Raw genomic sequence first — 22,154 nt, 5'->3', positions numbered from 1 at the left:
CCTCAGTCTCTGCAACAAGACTGAAGGACAAAATATTTCACTTCTGAGTTCATTTGGAACTCAAAGGTAAGGGCAATAAAATACACAGAGAGACGGTTCAGAGCAAAGAGGGTTGCAGAGTAAATTCCTTCCTAAAGCTGCTCCTTTAATAACTGCATTTTATCACTGTGATCTGCAAGCTGCTGAACTTGCCTCAGCAGCTTCCAGGCCCTGGCCACACTTATCGTTGTCAGGTAACTAATGAAGGGTCATAAAAACATAGAAAATAGAAACAGGAGTAGGCCATTAGGCCCTTCGAGCCTGCTCTACCATTTATTTTAATCATGAATGATCATCAAATTCAATATCCCTTGATCCCTTTAACCCCAAGAGCTATATCTAATTTCTTCTTGGAATCACAACGTTTTGACCTCAATTACTTTCTGTGGTAGTGAATTCTACACATTCAGCACCCTCTGGGTGAAGAAATTTCTCCTCACCTCAGTCCTAAAAGGTTTACCCATTATCCCCAAGAGCTGTGGGCCAATTGGAGAGCCAGAGGTTCAGCATCAGAACCAGGAGCAATGGCTACATGGGATGTTGAGGACACCATGGAAGCAGGTCACCCTCCCAAACAGTCAGGTTAATCCCAGTAAGGCTGATCAGGAGCCACCTCCCCCGTGGTTGCCAGGGTGTTTCCCCACATGGCAGAGTATCACACAACAATGCTAAAATGCCAGTGGTGGAGGGAGGAAACCCTTAATTGGTCACATGTGGCTCATTTGGTCTCTGGGTGGGAGGGTTGTCCCCACCATTGGTAAAATAGCAAGGCAGCAGGAAAATTACAGAGATAGAGAGGCATCACACCAAAACCCAGACAAATATAAACTAAATGGGATTATCGCACTGAATGGAGGGAATGCACTGGAATGGGTGTGGATTATTGCTGTATCACTGAAAGCACTTGCCTGGCGTGAGAGCAGTGAAGGGATAGAAGGGCATTTTTGATGAACAGCTAGAGGTATAGGGCACAGATTTCAGCAAGTGATTGGGAATTTGTACAGAGCAGTAGTGTTCTGGTCCTTACATCATGAGAAAGAAATACAGGTATTGAGAGGGGACAGCAAGAGGCAACTACTCGGAATTGGGACTAGATGAATAAGCTACGAGTAGCTGCAAAAACAGGGAATAGAAACATAAAAACAAAGAAAATAGAAGCAGGAGTAGGCCATTTCGCCCTTTGAGCCTTCTCTGCCATTTATTTTGATCATGGCTGATCATCAAATTCAATATCCCTTGATCCCTTTAGCCCCAAGAGCTATATCTAATTTCTTCTTGAAATCACACGTTTTAGCCTCAACTACTTTCTGTAGTAATGAATTCCACACATTCACCACCCTCTGGGTAAAGAAATTTCTCCTCACCTCAGTCCTAAAACGTTTACCCATTATCCTCAAACTATGACCCCTCGTTCTGGACTCCCCCACCATCGGAAACACTCTTCTTGAATCCACCCTGTCTAATCCTGTTAGAATTTTTAAAGTTTCTATGAGGAGAAGCGCTCTCACTCTTCTAAACTCCAATTAATACAATCCTAACCGACTTAGTCTATCTTCATATGACAGACCTATGTTCTGCGGGAGGTTTAAGAGCAGCCTTACTGTGTTCAGGGCCATAAATTGGATGCAAAATAATGGATTTTTTATTAAAATATCTGATAGAAAAAAATCTAGAAACCAAAGCTACAGTAAGTAGCCAGCACAGATTTAAAAGGCCAGGGTTAGCTTATTTAGTTTTTTGAAGTAACAGAACTTTCATCAGAATGATATTGGGTCTAAAGGATTAAATTATGCAATCAGGTTACATAGGCTAGGATTGCATTGCCTTAAGTATAGAAGATTAAGAAGTGGTCAAATTGAGGCTTAAGATGATAAAAGGATTCAATATGGTAGAGAGAGAAAAACGATTTCCTCTGGTGGGGAAATCTAGAATAAAGGGGCGTGCAGGCTAGAGCATTCAGGAGTGAAGCCAGAAAGCATTTATTGACAGAGTCTTGTAGAGCTCTGTTATTGAGGCGGGGAGTCAATTGAGAATTTCAAAACTAAGATTGATAGATTTTTGTTAGGCAAATGTATTGGGGGCTATAAAAACTAGGTGGTGGATAGAGTTAAGATGCAGATCAGCCTTGATCTAGAAATGAGCTAGAGTGGCTAAGTAACTGATACTGTTCCTGGTCTGAGAAAGGAGAAAACAGGAATGAAGTGGATGTAATATACATAATTTCCCAAAGGTCTTTGGTAAGGTATTGCATAGTGCTGGCATCACTGTTGTTCATCATTTACAATTTGGGCTAGGAACTACAAGTACAATTTCCAAATTTGAGAATGACACCAAATTGCATTGTATAGTTAACAGCTAGGTAGATAATTGGAAAACGAGAATCTAAATAAGGCAAAGGGATTTGGGAGTAACAAATATCACCAAAAAGACAGGTTAATACAGCCACAAACAAAGCATTCAGGTTTATTTCTAGAGGGATAGAATTGAAAAGTAGAGAAGTCAAGTTATTCTAAACTTAGATTGACCTTGGTTAGACCAGACTTAAAGAGTATTTTGTACAGTCCTGGTTGCCATATTATGATTAAGGATATAAAGAGTCTAAAGAGTGCCAAAAAAGATTTACAAGGATGATACTGCCTTTGCAAAGGATTATTGGGCTGCGTCTCTTTTCTTTTCAAAAGAGAAAGGCTTTGGGGTGTTCTGATAAAGGTATTTCAAATGATGAAAGGTTTGTTGGAGTGGACACAGAGTGTATTTCCCCTTGTAGGGAAGAGCAAAACTAGAAACCATGGATACATGATAGGGATATATGATAGTCACCAAGATATCCAATCAGAAATTCAGAAGGAATGTCTTAACCCCGAGAATGTGAAACTCATTACCACAGGAAATGGTGGAGAGGAATATTATAGATGCATTTTAGAGGAAACTAGATAAATATTTAAGGGAGAGGGTAGAAGATGTTACGATGATTGTCAGCATATGCTCTGGCCTGTTTTTATACTGTATATTTGATGTAATAGATAAGTGTGCAGAGGTGTATTTTGTTAGGAGATATAAGGCCACATAGTCCTTGGAAAATAAGAATCTAAATACGGTACAGGAAGACACATCGAGCAACATACAAATCACTAGAAATCACAATGCCAAAAGAAAACAAAATCAAACAACTGAATTTCATTTCTAAAGGAATCAAATCCAAAAGCAGAGAAGTCCATAAATAGAAACAAGGATGATCCCAGATCTAAAGGTTACAACTATCAGGAAAGACTGAATAAAGGGGACTCTTTTCTGCAGGATAGACAGGGAGAGGTGATCCAACAGACCTTTAAAAATTAAGGTAAAAATAAGATAAAAATCAAAGATGTTTCCACTTATGGGGAATCCAAAATTAGGGGCCATCAATATAAGATATTCACTAATAAATCTAACAGAAAAATTCTTATCCAAGGAATGGTTAGAATGTGGAACTCACCACCACAGTGAGTAACTGAAACAAATAGTGTAGATACATTTGAAGAGAAGCTAGTTTTGGGTAACCAACTAGAAGATGAAGGAGGAAGGGAGAAGGTTCGTGTGGAGCATAAACACCAGCATAGACTTGTTGGGTTAAATGGTCTGTGTTATAAAATCCTTTGCAAAAAATATTGACAAGATAAATGTCAATACATTGTCACAATACAGTTTCCTAGGCTGGCCTTACTTGCAGGATTTGTGTGAACATGGCCTGAAGACGGCAGAGATTGGGTGAGCGTAACAGATCGGGCACAGGTCCTCCTCACTGGTGGGCTGCAAGGAAACAAAAAGAGATTACAACAACCCTTAGGCTATAGTCTCCTAATCATCACATAACCAGCAGGTAGGCTGATGCCCCATCCCATCCTCCTTTTATTCATGCCAATACTTCACTCAAAATACAGACAAATCCTTTTCAAACTCATGTTTTCCTCAGAGAAATCTGTCAGGATTAGCAAACTTCCATCTTACTGTTGTCATGTGAGTGTACCTTTAAGGTTTTTTGTAAAAGTCATGCAGTTTACAGCTTCAGTGATGTCATTGGGGGTGGAGCTAAGCTGTGGCAGTTAGATGGTAGGGTTTTCTGTTTCGTTTGTGGCAGTCAGGTAATAGGGGTTTTTCCTTTGGGCTTTTAGTTTTGTTTTGGGCAGAGTGTTGTTGAAGTCAGTTTAGCAGCAAGCTAAGATGCAGTCTCTCTCCCTCTCCTCTTTAAAAAGTTGTGTTTTGGGAAACAGGTTCGACTACAACCTCTTCTGAGTTTCTTCACAAGGGATTTTTCAGCATTCAACCCAGGAGGCTGGATACCTGTAATAAGTGGGCATTAACTGACTTATTGTGTCTATTTGGAGGGTTTTGTGTGTTGGATGTTGGCTTTGGTTGGAACACAGAGATATTTCCTTATGAGTTATACATTATCGTGGTTGTTGTGTTTCTTGTTTGTAATGGTTAAAACTTCTTGCTAATTGCCTTACTATACATGTCAACAATATTCTTAATGAAACTTTGTTTTTGATAAAAGCTCCTCATGGGTCAGTTGAATCACACCTGAAGTGAAACTTCTCACTCTCATCCTAGCCAATTCAACATAAAATTTTATAGGTCAGGTGAGCTTCATAGAACACCTTGATATACCCAACCCGACTTGTAACAATTGGGAGCTTGTCCGGGATTGAAATCAGTATTTCTTGATTGATTTGGGATTAGCGAACTCAAAGATAGTGAGTGGTGAGTATATTTGTGTTTTCTTTTCAGGTGTTGTATTCAAATTTAAATAGGGAATGTGGTGTGGACTAATGGCTCTTTCAGAGGCTCAGAAGTTTCTGGGGGTGGAGCAAGTCACGCAAGATACCTTACAAAAGGTGACTAAAGCAAAGCTTTTGGAATTGGCAAACACATTGCAATTGACATTGCCTGACAGAATATGGAAAGGAGAGATAATTGTGGTGATGGTACAGCATTTGAAATTGCCAGAAGCACAGTCAGACTTGTTGGAAAGGGCAAGAATTCAGTTACAAATGAAACAGCTCGAATATGAAAAATTAAAACTATTTGAATTGCAGGCAAATGAAAAAGAAAAAGAGAGAGACCTTGAACTTCGGAAACTGGCCTTGAAAAGTGAATGTTGGATACGGGCGGAGATGAAAGGCAAAGTACAGTTGAGGGTAGTGACGAGGATAGTGAGAAGGAGCAACAGCATCGTAGTCAAAGGCTTGATGGGGATCTATTTAAATATGTCCAAGCATTCCAAAGTTCGATGAGAAGGATGTAGAAGCCTTTTTCATTTCATTTGAGAAAGTGGCTAAACAAATGAAATGGCCACAAGATATGTGGGTATTACTGATTCAAACAACGTTGGTAGGTAGAGCTGGTGAAGTGTTTGCATCACTATCAGAGGAGATATCTGGTACGTATGAGGAGGTGAAGAAATCCATCTTGGGTGCATATGAACTAGTGTCAGGAGCTTACAGACAAAGGTTTAAAAATCTAAGGAAAGAACCAGGTCAAACATACATAGAATTTCAAAGGATCACAGTAATTTTGATAGGTGGATAAGGACTTTGAAAATATGAAGCTCTTAGAGAAATGATTATTTTGGAGGAGTTTAAAAATTCAATTCCTGATGTAGTGAGAACTCGTGTGGAAGAGCAGAGGGTTAAAACTGCGAGATTAGCAGCAGAAATGGCAGATGATTATGAATTAGTTCATAGATCAAAGTTTGGTTTCCGACAACATTTTCAACCAGTGAGGGATAGAAACTGGGCAAAAGAGAAATACTCAGGTGGTAAAGGTAAAGGAGATTTTGTGGGAGATAATAAAGATAGTGTACCTCAGGTTAAAAAAGAAATACAGGAGGGTGGAAGAGAAATGAAAAACTTCAGATGTTTTTACTGTAATAAATTAAGCCATGTAAAGTCACAGTATTGGGGGTTTAAGAAAAGCACTCGGAAAACTGATGTGGCAAAACAGGATAAGCCAGTAGGGTTTGTTAAAGTGGTAAAGGAAGTCCAATCGAAGCGAAGGAGATGCAAAAGAAGGTACCCTGATCAGGAGTTGATTGATAAGAAGTGCCAGATCTCTTTTTAAAGAATTTACTTGTGTGGGTAAAGTTTGCTCAGGTGTACCAGGAGGAGTAGGTAATGAGGTTAAAATTTTAAGAGATATGGGAGCAAGTCAATCTTTGATGGTAAGAGATGCGGAGTTGTGCAACGTGGGAGGAGTATTGCCAGACAAGCTGGTAATATGTGGAACTCAGGGTGAGAAGAGGTTGAAGGTGAGGTTGGAGAGTCCAGTGAAGAGTGGTGAAGTAGTAGTAGGAGTCACACAGGATCAGAGGACAGCTGGCAAGATGAATACAGAACTGGTTTGGCCATAGAACACAGAGGGTAGCAGTAGAGGGGTGCTTTTCTGAATGGAAGGCTGTGACTAGCGGTGTTCCACAGGGATCAATTCTGGGACCTTTGTTGTTTGTAGTATATATATATGATTTGGAGGAAAGTGTAGCTGGTCTGATTAGTAAGTTCGCAGATGACACAAAAATTGATCGAGTTATGGATAGTGAAGAGGATTGTCAAAGGATGCAGCAAGATATAGACCGACTGGAGACCTGGGCAGAGAAATGGCAGATGGAGTTTAATCTGGACAAGTGTGAGATAATGTATTTTGGAAGATCCAATATATGTAGAAATTATACAGTCAATGGTAGAACCCTTAGGAGTATTGACAGGCAGAGAAATCTGGGCATACACGTCCACCGATCACTGAAAGTGGCAATGCAGGTGGATATGGTAGTCAAGAAAGCATACGGCATGCTTACCTTCATCAGTCAGGGCACTGAGTATAAAAATTGGCAGGTCATGCTGCAGCTGTACAGAACATTAGTAAGGCCTCATTTAGAATATTGTGTACAATTCTGTTCGTCACACTACCAGAAGGATGTGGATGCTTTGGAGAGAGAGGGTACAGAAGAGATTTACCAGGATGTTGCCTGATCTGGAGGGTATTAGCTACTAGGAGAGGTTGGATAAACTCGGTTTTTTCTCACTGGAATGACGGAGGTTGAAGGGTGACCTGATAGAGATCTACAAGATTATGAGTGGCATGGACAGAGTGGATAGTCAGATACTCTTTTCTAGGGTAGAAAAGTCAAGTACTAGAGGACATAGGTTTAAGGTGCGGTGGGGAAAAGTTTAGAGGAGACGTGCGAGGCAAGATTTTTTTTTTACACAGAAGGTGGTGAATGTCTGGAACACACTGCCTCAGGAGGTGGTGGGAGCAGATACGATAGTGACATTTAAGGGGCAGCTAGACAAATACATGAATAGGATGGCAATAGAAGGATACAGACTCCGGTTTTAGTTCAGGCAGTCATCATGATCGGCGCAGGCTTGGAGGGCTGAAGGGCCTGTTCCTATGCTGTACTTTTCTTTGTTCTTTGAGTGATAGTGAAATTATCTTGTCCAGGAATACAGTTTATCTTGGGTAACGATATAGCTGGATCGCTGTGGGAGTGATGCTACTGTGGTTGACAAGCCAGTGGAAAATCAAACAATTGAGTTGTTGAAGGACACAAATCCTGGGATTTTTCCTGATTGTGTAGTTAAAAAGGTTGCAAAATCACAGGTTAAGACAGGAAGATAAATCAAAGAGCGAAAAAGGTTGAAGTTCAATGATCAGAAACGATTTTTGATCAGATGGTTGGAAAAGAACAAGAACAGATGGAGGATGAGGTCGATATTGCCGGTAGGCTATAGAAAGGAGGTGTCGTGAGTAGCACGAGGTACCAGTAGGAGGTTATTTGGGGGTAAGGAAAACTCAAGCTAAACTACAAAATCATTTTTATTGGCCTGGACTGCCTAAAGATGTAGCTAAATTTTGTCGATCATGTCACATATGTCAAGTGATGGGGAAACCTCAAGCAGTGATAAAACCAGCACCCTTAATACCCATTCCAGCAGCTGAGGAACCATTTACAAGGGTCTTAATTGATTGCATAGGACCCCTCCCTAGAACAAAAAATGGGAATCAATATCTATTGACCATAATGAATATGCCTACTCGGTTTCCAGAGGTCATTTCATTATGCAATATTACAGCAAAAAGGATTGTAGAGGAATTACCTAAATTTCTTACTAGATATGGACTATCCACAGAAATACAATCAGGTCAAGGATCAAATTTTACATCTAAGTTATTCAAGGATGTTATGGATAGCTTAGGAGTAAAACAATTTAAATCAACTGCGTACCATCCAGAGTCGCAGGGAGCGTTATAACGGTGGCATCAAACTTTGAAGACAATGTTGAGGGCTTATTGTCAAGATTATCCAGAGGATTGGGATAAAGGAATTTCATTTGTACTCTTTGCAATTAGGGATGCACCTAATGAGTCAACTAAATTCAGTCCATTTGAATTGATTTTTGGTCATGAGGTAAGGGGAAATTGATGAGAGAACGTTCTGAGACTACATTATTGGACAATGTGTCAAATTTTAGGGAAAGGTTAAATAGAGCAGGTGAATTGGATAGATGAAATTTAAAAGTTGCACAGTGTGTGATGAAACAGAAAGCAGATAAGAAATCAAAAATTCATAGTTTTGCTAGTAGAGATGAAGTTTTAGTACTGTTACCAGTGGCAGGTGAACCTTTAAAAGCAAGGTTTAGTGGGCCTTATCAAACTGAAAGGAAATTGAGTGAGATGAATTATTTGATAAGAATGCCAGGTAGAAGGAAAACTCAGAGTGTGGTCATGTGAATATACGTAAAAGGTATTTTGATAGGGAAGGAGAGCAGAAGGAGGAAGTTTTGGTGGTTACAACTCAGAAGGAAGAACTGAATCCAGATGACTCTGAATTTGATATTCCTCAAATTAAATTGGAGAATGAGGTCATTATTAAAAATTGGGATAAAGTATTGAGTTACCTTCCAGAGGAAAATCGAACTGACCTGAACGAGTTATTAATATCACATGGACAAGTATGTGGGAATAAGTTGGGAAGTATTAGAATGGCTATGCATGATGTAGATGTGGGAAATGCTGTTCCAATTAAATAACATTCTTATCGACTTAACCCTCTAAAATTGGCACAAGTTCAAAGGGAGATCAGAGATATGCTCAAGAATAACATAATTGGAGTGAGTTGTAGCGAGCGGAGTTCATCCATAGTGATAGTACCGAAACCGGATGGTACCCAACGATTGTGTGTGGACTATAGGAAAGTTAATGCAGTTACAAAAACAGACTCTTATCCTATTCCACGGCTGGAGGACTGTATTGAGAAGGTTGGACAATCAACCATCATCTCCAAATTGGATTTACTCAAAGGTTACTAGCAGGTACCTTTATTCGAAAGGGCGAAGGAGATTTCAGCTTCCATGACACCAAATGGTTTATACCAATTCAAAGTTATGCCATATGGCATGAAAAACACCCCAGCCACATTTCAACGGTTAACTAACAAAGTCATTTCAGGATTACCCAATTGCAGTGTACATAGAAAAATCTGGTGATTTTTAGTCAGACACGGAAAGATCACTTGAAGCATCTGGCGGAATTACTCAATCGACTTCAGGAGGCGGGTTTGGTGGTAAAACAGGCTAAGTTTGGAAAAACCCAAGTCACGTTCCTTGGCCGTACAATTGGAAATGGACAGGTGGCCCCACAGGATGTAAAAACAAAAGTTATTGGGGAGTTCCCAATACTATTGTCACGAAGGGAAATAATTAGATTTTTGGGCCTGAATGGTTTTTACCGTAAATTTGTGCCAAATGTTAGCAGCGTGGTTGCTCCACTGACTGAATTGTTGAAGAAATAGAGCAAATTTCAGTGGAGAGCGGAGTGTCAACAGGCATTTGATGGCCTGATGGCTGTGTTAACCACTGCTCCTGTGTTGGCTACACCAAATTACACAAAACCATTCAAGGTGGCTATCGATGCGAGTGATGTGGGTGTAGGTGCCGTGCACTTGCAAGAAGACAACAAAGGGGTAGTGCGGCCCGTTGGGTATTTTTCCAAAAAATTGAATGATCACCAGAAGAAATATTCAACGATTGAAAAAGAGACCTTGAGTTTAGTGCTGGCTTTGCAACATTTTAACATTTATGTTGCCAGTAATTCGTCAGAGACACTGGTGTATACTGATCATAATCCATTGACATTTTTGGGGAAATTTAAGACTAAAAATGCCAGACTGTTTTGATGGAGTCTATTATTGCAGCTATTTAATTTAAAAGTTATACATGTGGCAGGAAGAGAAAATGTTATTGCCGATGCTTTGCCACAAATGTGATGAAGTGAGCTAAGGTTCAATGATGGAAGACAAGGACTATGTTACTGTTATGTTTGCAAATTTTGATTTTTTGTAAAATGTATGTATATTGTAGAGTGCTAGTAATGTCAAACTGAAAGAGTTTGAATAATGAAACCATCTTTGAATGTTGAGTTCATTTTTTTTCTTAAAGGGGGAGGTGTCATGTGAGTGTACCTTTAAGAAAGGTTTTTAGTAAAAGTCATGCAGCTTACAGCTTCAGCGATGTCATTGGGGGGTGGAGCTAAGCTGTGGCAGTCAGGTGATAGGATTTGTTTAGTTTGGGCTTTTAGTTTCATTTTGGGCAGTGTGTTGTCGAAGGCAGTTTAGCAGCAAGCTAAGATGCAGTCCCTCTCCCTGTTCTTCCCTTTAAAAAGCTGTATTTGGGAAACAGATTCGACTACAACCTCTTCTGAGTTTCTTCACAAGGGATTTTTCAGCATTCAACCCAGGAGGCTGGATACCTGTAATAAATGGGCATTAATCTATGCTGTATTGTGTTTATTTGGAAGGTTTTGTGCATTGGATGTTGGCTTTGGTTGGAACACATTAGAGATATTTCCTTATGAGTTATACATTATCGTGGTTGTTGTGTTTCTTGTTTGTAATGGTTAAAAATTCTTGCTAATTGTCTTATTATACATGACAACAATATTCTTAATTAAACTTTGTTTTTGATAGAAGCTCCTCGTGGGTCAGTTGAATCACACCTGAAGTAAAACCTCTCATGCTCATCCTAGCCAAATTCAACATAAAATGTTACAGGTCAGGCGAGCTTCATAACACCTTGAAGTATCCAACCTGACTTGTAACATTATTGTATATAACATTGGGTTCTACCAACAAAGATTGTGATTCAAAGTAATTGATCAGGTGCGAAAGGCTTTAGGGTAACCTAAGGTTGTGATCAGCTGCATAAATGCCAGTTCTCTTTCTAATGCTGTGTCTGGTTGTTGATGATGACCCATTACTCTGTCAGCTTGAGTAAGAAGCTGGGCTCTGCTGTTTCGATGGAAGTACAGGGGGGAAGGACAGGGATCAGGTCTGTGCCTTACTCCAACAGCTGGCCTTCACCTGGCAGTAAAATCATGGCTCTCCCATTAATCACATCTGACAAATCATCCTGTATCACTGCTAAGCTGAAAGAAAAATTGAATACGTGAGGCTGATGATTACAAAACCTGGTAAAATCTGGGCATACCAGCCACTGTTCTTAGTATTTACACCATGTTCACAAACAGCTCTGTCAAACGCATGTACTGCAGCTAGGGTCACCAAAAATACAAGTAAGACTCCTGGGAGTTTACACCTAACTATGGCCTATGGTAGATTGAGGGAGTCAGATGTATTGCATATTTACCCATTATACTCTATTAGATGCTCTGTCAGAGAGTCAGTGTAGACTTGATGGGCTGAATGGCCTTCCTCAGCACTGTAGGGATTCCATGATATATGTCAAATATTGTCAGGAGAGGTACAGAATACCATACAACACAACACATGTAGAAACATACAAGGAAACAACATTCCTGATGGTACAGCCAGAGTTCAACACATTGCTTGTTAACTGCTTCCTATAGGGTAAGGATCACGCACTGTGTAATTCAAGTTCTTTTGTATTCGCTCACTATGTAACTATACAGGGTTCCTGTTTATTCAGCAGGGTAAGGATCACTCACTGCATAATTACAGAGTTCCTGTATATTCAGCAGGGTGAGGATCACTCACTGTGTAATTATAGAGTTCTTGTGTATTCAGCAGGGTAAGGATCGCTCATTGTGCAACTATGAGGTATAACTCAGATATCAGAGGGACGTTTTTTACACAGAGTGGTGGGGGCCTGGAATGCGCTGCCAAGTAGGGTGGTGGAAGCAGACACGCTGGCATTGTTTAAGACTTACCTGGATAGTCACATGAGCATTCTGGGAATGGAGGGATACAAACGAATGGTCTAGTTGGACCAATGAGCAGCACAGGCTTGAAGGGCCGAAGGGCCTGTTTCTTGTGCTGTACTGTTCTTTGTTGTTCTTTGTATACAGAGATCCTGTGTATTCAGCAGGGTGAGGATTACTCACTGCATAATTACAGAGTTCCTATATATTCAACAGGGGAAGGGTCACTCGCTATGTAACTATACAGGGTTCCTGTGTATTCAGCAGGGTAAGGATCACTCGCTGTATAATTACAGAGTACTTGTGGATTCAGCAGGGTAAGGATCACTCACTGTGTAACTATACAGAGTTCCTATGTATTCAGCAGGGTAAGGATCACTCACTGTAACTATACAGAGATCCTGTTTTATTCAGCAGGGTAAGGATCACTCACTATGTAATTACAGAGTTCATAGCAACATAAAAGATAGGAGCAGGATGAGTCCATTCGGCCCTTCAAGCCTGCTCCGCCATTCATTACGATCATGGCTGATCGTCCAACTCAATAGCCTAATCCTGCTTTCTCTCCATAACCTTTGACCCTACTGGCCCCAAGTGCTATATCTAGCCACCTCTTGAATACATTCAATATTTTGGCATCAATTACTTTCTGTGGTAATGAATTCCACAGGCTCACCACTCTTTGGATGAAGAAATGTCTCCTCATCTCCGTCCTAAATGGTCTACCCCAAATCCTCAGACTGTGACCCGTGGTTCTGGACTCCCCCACCATCGGGAACATCCTCCCTGCATCTACCCTATCTAGTCCTGTTAGAATTTTATGAGTCTCTATGAGATTCCCCCTCATTCGTCTGAACTCCAGCGAAAACAATCCTAACTAGTCACTCTCCTCATACATCAGTCCTGCCATCCCTGGAATCAGCCTGGTAAACCTTTGCTGCACTCCCTCGAGAGCAAGAACATCCTTCCTCAGAAAAGGAGACCAAAACTGCACACAATACTCTAGGTGTGGCCTCACCAAAGCTCTGTATGATTGCAACAACACATCCCTGCTCCTGTACTCGAAACCTCTCGCAATGAAGGCCAACATACCATTTGCTGCCTTTACCACCTGCTGCACCTGAATGCTTACCTTTAGCGACTCAGGTTCTGCTGCACATTCCCCTCTCCCAATTTACAGCCATTCAGGTAGTAATCTGCCTTCTTGTTTCTGCTTCCAAAGTGAATAACCTCACATTTATCGAAATTATACTGCATCTGCCATTGATTTGCCCACTCACCCAACCTGTCCAGGTTATTCTGAAGGATCTCTGCATCCTTGTCACAGTACACCCTCGCACCCAACTTGGTATCTTCTGCAAACTTTGAGATGTTACATTTTGTTCCCTCATCCAAATCATTAATATATATTGTGAATAGCTGGGGTCCCAGCACCGATCCCTGTGGCACCCCACTAGTTACTGCCTGCCAATTTGAAAAGGAACCATTAATTCCTACTCTTTGTTTCCTCTCTGCCAACCAGTTTTCTATCCATCTCAATACACTTCCCCCAATTCCATGTGCTTTAATCTTGCACAATAATCTCTTATGTGGGACTTTGTCAAACACTTTCTGGAAGTCCAAATATATCACATCTACTGGCTTCCCCTTGTCAACTCTACTAGTTACACAGTTACTAATTCTCTGTTTTCTCTCTACCTCCTTTTTGAATATTGAGCTATCCTCCAAACTGCAGGGACTGTTCCAGAGTCTATAGAATCCTGGAAGATGACCACCAATGCATCCACTATTTCTAGAGCTATTTCCTCAAGTACTCTGGGATGTAGATTATCAGGCCCTGGGGACTTATCCACCTTCAATCACATCAATTTTCCCAGCACCTTTTCTCTACTAATATTGATCTCCCTCAGTTCTTCCCTCTCACTAAATCTTGCATTCTCCATTGTGTCCTGTTATGTGAAGACAGAACCAAAGTATGTATTCAGTTGCTCAGCTATTTCTTTGTCCCCTACTATATATTTCTATAGTACATTTGGGAACCTACATTTGTCTTCATTAACCTCTTTTTCTTCATGTATCTATAGAAACTCTTAGTGTCAGTCTTTATGCTCCCTGCAAGCTTACTTTCATACTGTATTTTCCCCTGTGTATTCAGCAGGGCAAGGATCACTCACTGTATAATTACAGAGTTCCTGCGTATTCAGTAGAGTAAGGATTACTCATTATGTAACTATGCAGAGTTCCTGTGTATTCAGCAAGGAAAGGATCACTTGGTGCATAATTAGAGTTGTCGTGTATTCAGCAAGGTAAGGATCATGCACTGTGTAACTATACAGAGTTCCTATGTATTCAGCAGGGTAAGGATCACTCACTGTGCAACTATACAGGATTCCTGTGGATTCAGCAGGATAAGGATCACTCACTGTGTAACTATACAGAGTTCCTGTGTATTCAGCAGGGTAAGGATCGTTCACTGTATAACTATACACAGTTCCTGTGTATTCAGCAGGGTAAGAATCACTCACTGTGTAACTCTACAGAGTTCCTGCATATACAGCAGCATAAGGATCACTCATTTTGTAACTATACAGAGTTCCTGTGTATTCAGCAGGGTAAGGATCGTTCACTGTATAACTATACACAGTTCCTGTGTATTCAGCAGGGTAAGAATCACTCACTGTGTAACTCTACAGAGTTCCTGCATATACAGCAGCATAAGGATCACTCATTTTGTAACTATACAGAGTTCCTGTGTATTCAGCAGGGTAAGGATCGTTCACTGTATAACTATACACAGTTCCTGTGTATTCAGCAGGGTAAGAATCACTCACTGTGTAACTCTACAGAGTTCCTGCATATACAGCAGCATAAGGATCACTCATTTTGTAACTATACAGAGTTCCTGTGTATTCAGCAGGGTAAGGATCGTTCACTGTATAACTATACACAGTTCCTGTGTATTCAGCAGGGTAAGAATCACTCACTGTGTAACTCTACAGAGTTCCTGCATATACAGCAGCATAAGGATCACTCATTTTGTAACTATACAGAGTTCCTGTGTATTCAGCAGGGTAAGGATAACTTGCTGTATAACGATACAGAGTTCCTGTGTATTCAGCAGGTTGAGGATCAATCACTGCATAATTACAGAGTTCCTCTGTATTCATCAGGGTAAGGATCATTCACTGTGTAACTATACAGAGTTCCTTTGTATTCAGCAGGGTAAGTTATTTTAATACCTCTTAATTCACCCATTAATGATTGTATTTCAGGTTATTTGTCCTGCTCTGATATCATCGGTGAAATAATAGCATCACAAACTATTGATTTTGATATTTTTGACTGGTGTCTATGAAACATTTATTTGGAAGTAGTTTCTTTTCCTTTTAAGGAAACCTGAGCTGTGGGTGATAAGTTGCTGTGTTGAATGTCACACACAGGGTCATGGATATGTACTGCTGCTCGGGGATACTGCAGAGAAATTGTTGTCAAACCTAGATTTATTTGTGTATATTTGACCTGCTTTTATTTTCAATCATGGTAAAGCATGTTATATCTTGCCTTGAGATAAGTTCCAAAAAAGAGACTCCTTTATAAGTTCATCTAACATGCTAACTAGCCCATTGTACACAGACTACTGCATTCACTGACCAATACTCAGCCGAGCCCAGCCGGTTCCCTGCATGCTACCTTGGAATGTTTTCTGTTCATCTGACTGCTGTCCAACCCTCCATTTCCCTCCATACCTGAGCATTGTTTTTGAGATATGAGGGGTATTTAGATAAATGATTTACTCTGACTGCTAATACGTTATCAGTACATTGAGCAGAAACCAAAATGGAGCTGACGTAACAATGCTGCGGAAGGTTTCTCGCTGGAATTTTTATATAAAACCAACAGTCGGGGGTTGTACTACAATTGCTCTCACTGGTCTTTTGCAAACTGAACAAAACTAACCTTTGTGAATGCTCCAATCATCAAAAATGTTTTGTTACAGGCCCTATATTGTGCTCCAGAATGCAAACAATACTGTGTAACAGAGGCCCATTTACTGGAGCCAGAAATCAGCCATTGGACTGCTCACAGGTAAAGATATCAAACAGAATATTAAAACTATCTGCATTTATTTGTCCCAAGTTATTTGTACTTTATTTACTCTCTATCAATTATCAAATTTGTTTTTATTTTAATGTATGACTTGCACCCCTCAGGACTAAGAATTAGACCCTCCAGACAACATTTTCTACTTGCACGTAACAAGGGGTGGCGAATAATAAGCCCGTAGAAGTGAAAAATTATATTTTCTGCATGTGGTCAATTTACTTGTGAAAAGCACTTTATTCCAGACCATCCCCCAGAGTTCCAGACAACCGCATGGAATTCCAGAACACTGTATTCCAAACCAGGACAACTCACTGCACAAAACCAATTCTCATCTTGCCAATTACTTTGAATCTGTTGTCCTCTAGTTACTGACAATCGTGCCAGTGGATATGCCTCTAAGCTCACAACATTCACATTTTAACTGTCGAATGAGTCTTAGTACACATAGGGTCACAGGAGATGCAGTTTATTGCTTTGTTGGTGCAGTGGACAGCAGCAGATGACTGCAGGAAAAACAGTGCCTGGAAGGCATTCTGTAAATAGTTTTAAATTCAATGCTAGATGATGATGATGTATGCAATGGTTCTGCAAAGAATACAGGAACAGGAGGCTGCCATGGGGGGGGGGGGGGGAATAGTGTGGTGGGGCTTCACAGAGACATAACAGAGTGACTGATAAAGACCGAGTGGCAAAGATAATACAAGACACACAAAAAACAGTGCAAACTCAGAGCTCGTTCCTCCCTCCATATTTACACTGAGTCTAGTATTTGTTTTAAATGCACTTATATAAAATATACAAATAGCTTACATGATGGGCACCAATTGAGGGGGCACTGTTTTTCTCTCTATTTATTCATTCATGGGATATTGGTATCGCTGGAATTTAATGAACATCTTTTGGGGGCCATGAGAAGGCAGTGGTGAGCTGTCATTTTGAACCAGTGCAGTCAGTGTAGTGAAGGTGTTCCCAACAGTAGCTCCAACACACTCGGAACAGAATTGGAGAGTGTAAAGATGGAAGAAAGTGTAGGGATGGGAAGTTTACAGAGACTGGGCTTTGGGGGTGAGGGGCTGGATTCATACAGGAGGATGAGAATTTGAAATTGAAGATAAACCAGGAGCCAATATAGGCCCTGAGAACGGGCAACAGGAGAATTGAATTTGTAGTGAATTAGCTTATGGGCTGTGGAGTTTTAGATGAGGTGAATAATGGTTGGAATAATCTAGAGCGCAAAGATGAGTTCAAAATACTAGTGGAATTAGGAACCTTCGGCCTTTTCTTGTCCTTGACTGCTGTTCTGTCTCAGTATTCCATAGGCATAGAGGAGCTCTGTAAAGTATAAGGACTCTGTAAAGGACTTCTATAGTCTTCCTGCTATCCTTAAACTATAACCTGCTCCATTGATATAGGGCGCAGTGGGCCAGGAAATGTCAGTGGGAGGCCAAAAACAGGAATCGCGACTGGCGTCCGGCCAGTCGCGATCATTCCACGTAATCTGCTTTGTGCTGAGGAACAGTGCGAGGCTCATTACACTATGCAAATACTTATTTGCATCTATTTAGCGAGCCTGGGACGCAATCGTCCAGGCTTGCTAATGTTTCTGACCCCACTGGTGGAAATCCACACCATCGGGGACCAGGCGTGATGGCCTCGCTGGTGGGACCAGAGGCCCCGCTGGGAGGTTGGTTGGAGGAGGGGTGGTGGTGGTGGGGGTTGCCCCTTGGGCAGTGTCAGCCTGGCATGCTGGTAATGCCCAGCAGGCACCAGATAGTGCCAAGGGGGTGGGGTGGGGGGGCTTGTCAACCAATCTCCCAATATACTGGGACATTGATGCATGCACAGTGGTCCCCTTTGCAGTCTGATGCTGGCCTCTTGGAGTGAGGGTGGAGATAGAGACAGACACTGAGGATGGAGCGAGGATGGGGAGAGATACCGAGGATGGAGCAGGACACTGAGGATGGAGCGAGGATGGGAAGAGACACTGAGGATGGAGCGGGAATGGGGAGAGACACTGAGGATAAAGTAGGAATGGGGGAGACACTGTGGATGGAGCGGGGATGGGGAAAGACACCGAGGCGAGAACGGGGATGGGAGAGACACGGAGGAGAGAGCAGCTATGCATTTAGCTGCAGTGATATATATTATGCCGCTCTGAGTGAGTGTTTCTGACTGGTCATTAAACAATTTGCCATCACAGTGTGTCCAGGTTATTTAGCAATTGCTGCCATCCATTACTTTATATTGAGTAGTAATATGAGGAGGTGGTTACGCAATCGGAAAGTTGATGTGCTCTGCGCATGAGGCATCAACCCAAACCCAATATCTTCACACTGTTGATGGTTGAGCTAAAAGTTGCTGAGTCAGTGCCGTTGCATGTGTGGGAAGCAGAGAGTGCCTGTGCTGTCAATTATTCATTCTGATGCTATTCCCTTTAGCACAGCCGTTCTGCAGTTTACACGCTTGTTAGTTGGATCTGCACTTTCAGTCAATCCAGGAGAAGATGACTCTCCTCTGCTCTGTTTCAAGGTAGATAAAAAAGTTTGAGCCCTGGTCCTTCAGACAGGCACTGAGTGAGATACATTAGTAAGACTGAAATGAGTAGGAGAGGGATCAGCCAACTCAAGGAGAAATGTTGAGAGGTCGAGATTTAAAACAAAACTGCAGCAAATCATAGAACAGCCTCACTTACCCTCACTGTGTCATAACAGGACAGCGTGTGATATCCCAGATCAGATACCAGCACACCATGTGATATCCCAGATCAGACACCAGCTCACCATGTGATATCCCAGATCAGATACTAGGACAACAGGTGATATCCCACATTAGATAGGTGAATACGTTATATTCCGGATCAGATATCAGGGAACTGTGATATCCTAGATCAGATACCAGTACAGCGTGTAATATCCCAGATCAGAAACCAGACACCATGCGATATCCCACATCAGATAACGGACACTGTGCGATATCCTACATCAGATCCCAGGACAGGTGTGAGATCGCAGATCAGAGACCAGGACAACATGTGAAATCCCAGATTCAATACCAGGACACTGATATCCCACATCAGATATCAGGACACTGTGATACCTCAAATCAGACACCAGAACACTGTGCGATTTACCAGATCAGATACAATGACACCGCGTGATATCCTTCATCAGACACTGGGACACCACGTAATATCCCATATCAGATACACAAACACAGTGTAATATCCCATATCAGATACACAAACACAGTGTAATATCCCATATCAGATACACGAACACAGTGTAATATCCCATATCAGATACACAAACACAGTGTAATATCCCATATCAGATACACAAACACAGTGTAATATCCCATATCAGATACACGAACAGTGTAATATCCCATATCAGATACACGAACACAGTGTAATATCCCATATCAGATACACGAACACAGTGTAATATCCCATATCAGATACACGAACACAGTGTAATATCCCATATCAGATACACAAACACCGTGCAATATCTCACTCAAATCCCAGGACATCTTGTGAGATCCCACATCAGAGACTAGCACACCATGTGATATCCCAATTCAGATACCCGGACTCTCTGTGATATCCCAGATCAGGTACCAGGACCTGTGAGATATCCCACATCAGATACATGAAGACAATGTGATATCCGACATTAGATGCCAGGAAACCATGGGATATCTCACATCAGAGACCAGGACACCATGGGATATACATAGAAACATACAAAGAAAATAGAAGCAGGAGTAAACCATTTGGCCCTTCGAGCCTGCTTCGCCATTCATTACAATCATGGCTGATCATCATTCCAAACCCTGATACTGCCTTCCCTCCATATCCCTTGATCCCTTTAGCTCAAGAATCATAGAATCCCTACAGTACAGAAGGAAGCCATTTGGCCTATTGAGCCTGCACCGACAACAATCCCACCCAGGCCCTATCTGCATAACCCCATGTATTTACCCTGCTAGTCCCCCTGACACCAAGGGGCAATTTAGCATGGTCAATCAACCTAATCCGCACATCTTTAGAGTGTGGGAGGAAACCAGAGCACCCGGAGGAAACCCACGGACACGCGGAGAAGGTGGAAACTCCACATAGACAGTCACCCGAGGCTGGAATTGAATCTGGGTCCTTGGCGCTGTGAGGCTGCTGTGCTAATCACTGTGCCACCATGCCGCCCCTTCAAATTTTGCCATCTGTCATGATGGGGTTTGAATCTGGGTCCCCAGAGGATTATTCTAGGTCTCTGGATTAATAGTCCAGCAACAACACCACTACACCCCTGCCCCCCGATATCTAATTCTTTCTTGAAGTCACACAGCTTTCTGTAGTTGTGAATTCCACAGATTCACCACTCTCTAGGTGAAGAAATTTCTCCTCATCTCAGTCCTAAAAGGTTTACCCCTTATCCTTCAACTATGACCAACGGTTTCACACTGGGGAGAGACTGTTCACCTGCCCTCAGTGCGAGAAGGGATTTGCTCAGTTCTGGACTCCCCCACCATCGTGAATATGCTTTCTGAATCTACCCTGTCTTAATCCTATTAGAATTTTACAAGTTTCTTTAAGATCCCCTCTCACTCGTCTAAACGCCAATGAATACAATCCTAACCAACTAAGTCTCTCCTCATATGACAATCCTGCCATCTCAGGAATCAGCCTGGTAAACTTTCTCTGCACTCCCTCTATAAGAAGAACATCCTTCCTCAGATAAGGACACCAAAACTGCACACAACACTCCAGATGTAGTCCCACCAACGCCCTATGACAATTGCAGCAAAACATTTCTATCCCTATAACTCAAATCCTCTCATTATGAAGGACAACATACCATTTGCCTTCTTTACTGCCTACTGTAACTGCGCACTTACTTTCAGTGACTGATGTACGAGGACATCAAGGTCTCGTTGAGTATCCACCTCTCTCAATTTACAGCCATTCAAAAGAAGGAGTAACTGGGGTGATCAGTAAGTTTGCGGATGACACAAAACTGGCAGGACTTGCAGATAGTGAGGAACATTGTCAGAAGCTACAGAAGGATATAGATAGGCTGGAAATTTGGGCAAGGAAATGGCAGATGGAGTTCAATCCTGATAAATGCGAAGTGATGCATTTTGGTGGGAATAATGTAGGGAGGAGCTACACGATAAATGGAAGAACCATAAAGGGTGTAGAGACGCAGAGGGACCTGGGTGTGCAAGTCCACAGATCTTTGAAGGTGACGTCCCAGGTGGAGAAGGTGGTGAAGAAGGCATATGGCATGCTTGCCTTTATAGGACGGGGCATAGAGTATAAGAGTTGGGGTCTGATGTTGCAGATGTATAGAACGTTGGTTCGGCCGCATTTGGAATACTGCGTCCAGTTCTGGTCGCCACACTACCAGAAGGACGTGGAGGCTTTGGAGAGAGTACAGAGGAGGTTTACCAGGATGTTGCCTGGTATGGAGGGGCTTAGTTATGAGGAGAGATTGGGGAAACTGGGGTTGTTCTCCTTGGAAAGACGGAGGATGAGGGGAGACTTAATAGAGGTGTATAAAATTATGAAAGGCATAGATAGGGTGAACGGTGGGAAGCTTTTCCCCGGGTCGGTGGTGACATTCACGAGGGGTCATAGGTTCAAGGTGAAGGGAGGGAGGTTTAACACAGATATCAGAAGGACATATTTCACACAGAGGGTCGTGGGGGCCTGGAATGTGTTGCCGGGCAAGGTGGTGGAGGCGGACACACTGGGAACGTTTAAGACTTATCTAGACAGCCATATGAACGGAGTGGGAATGGAG

The 22,154-nt window shown here is 41.9% G+C and overlaps 1 protein-coding gene across 4 annotated transcripts in view; it reads right to left on the bottom strand.

Moving 5' to 3' along the window:
- Nucleotides 1–22,154, bottom strand: part of rnf123 (ring finger protein 123) — a 406,183-nt gene that overhangs the window by 2,584 nt on the left and 381,445 nt on the right. For all 4 annotated transcript variants that reach the window (XM_078209329.1, XM_078209331.1, XM_078209330.1 and 1 more), the window contains exon 38: nt 3,743–3,828. In XM_078209329.1, coding sequence (XP_078065455.1) covers nt 3,743–3,828 — 86 coding nt within the window. The remainder of the gene's footprint in view (nt 1–3,742; nt 3,829–22,154) is intronic.

The sequence above is a fragment of the Mustelus asterias genome, chromosome 3, assembly GCF_964213995.1.
Source record: "Mustelus asterias chromosome 3, sMusAst1.hap1.1, whole genome shotgun sequence".
Lineage (NCBI taxonomy): Eukaryota > Metazoa > Chordata > Chondrichthyes > Carcharhiniformes > Triakidae > Mustelus > Mustelus asterias.
Note: the sequence above shows the minus strand (reverse complement) of the source record. Positions and strands in the feature narration are given on the sequence as shown.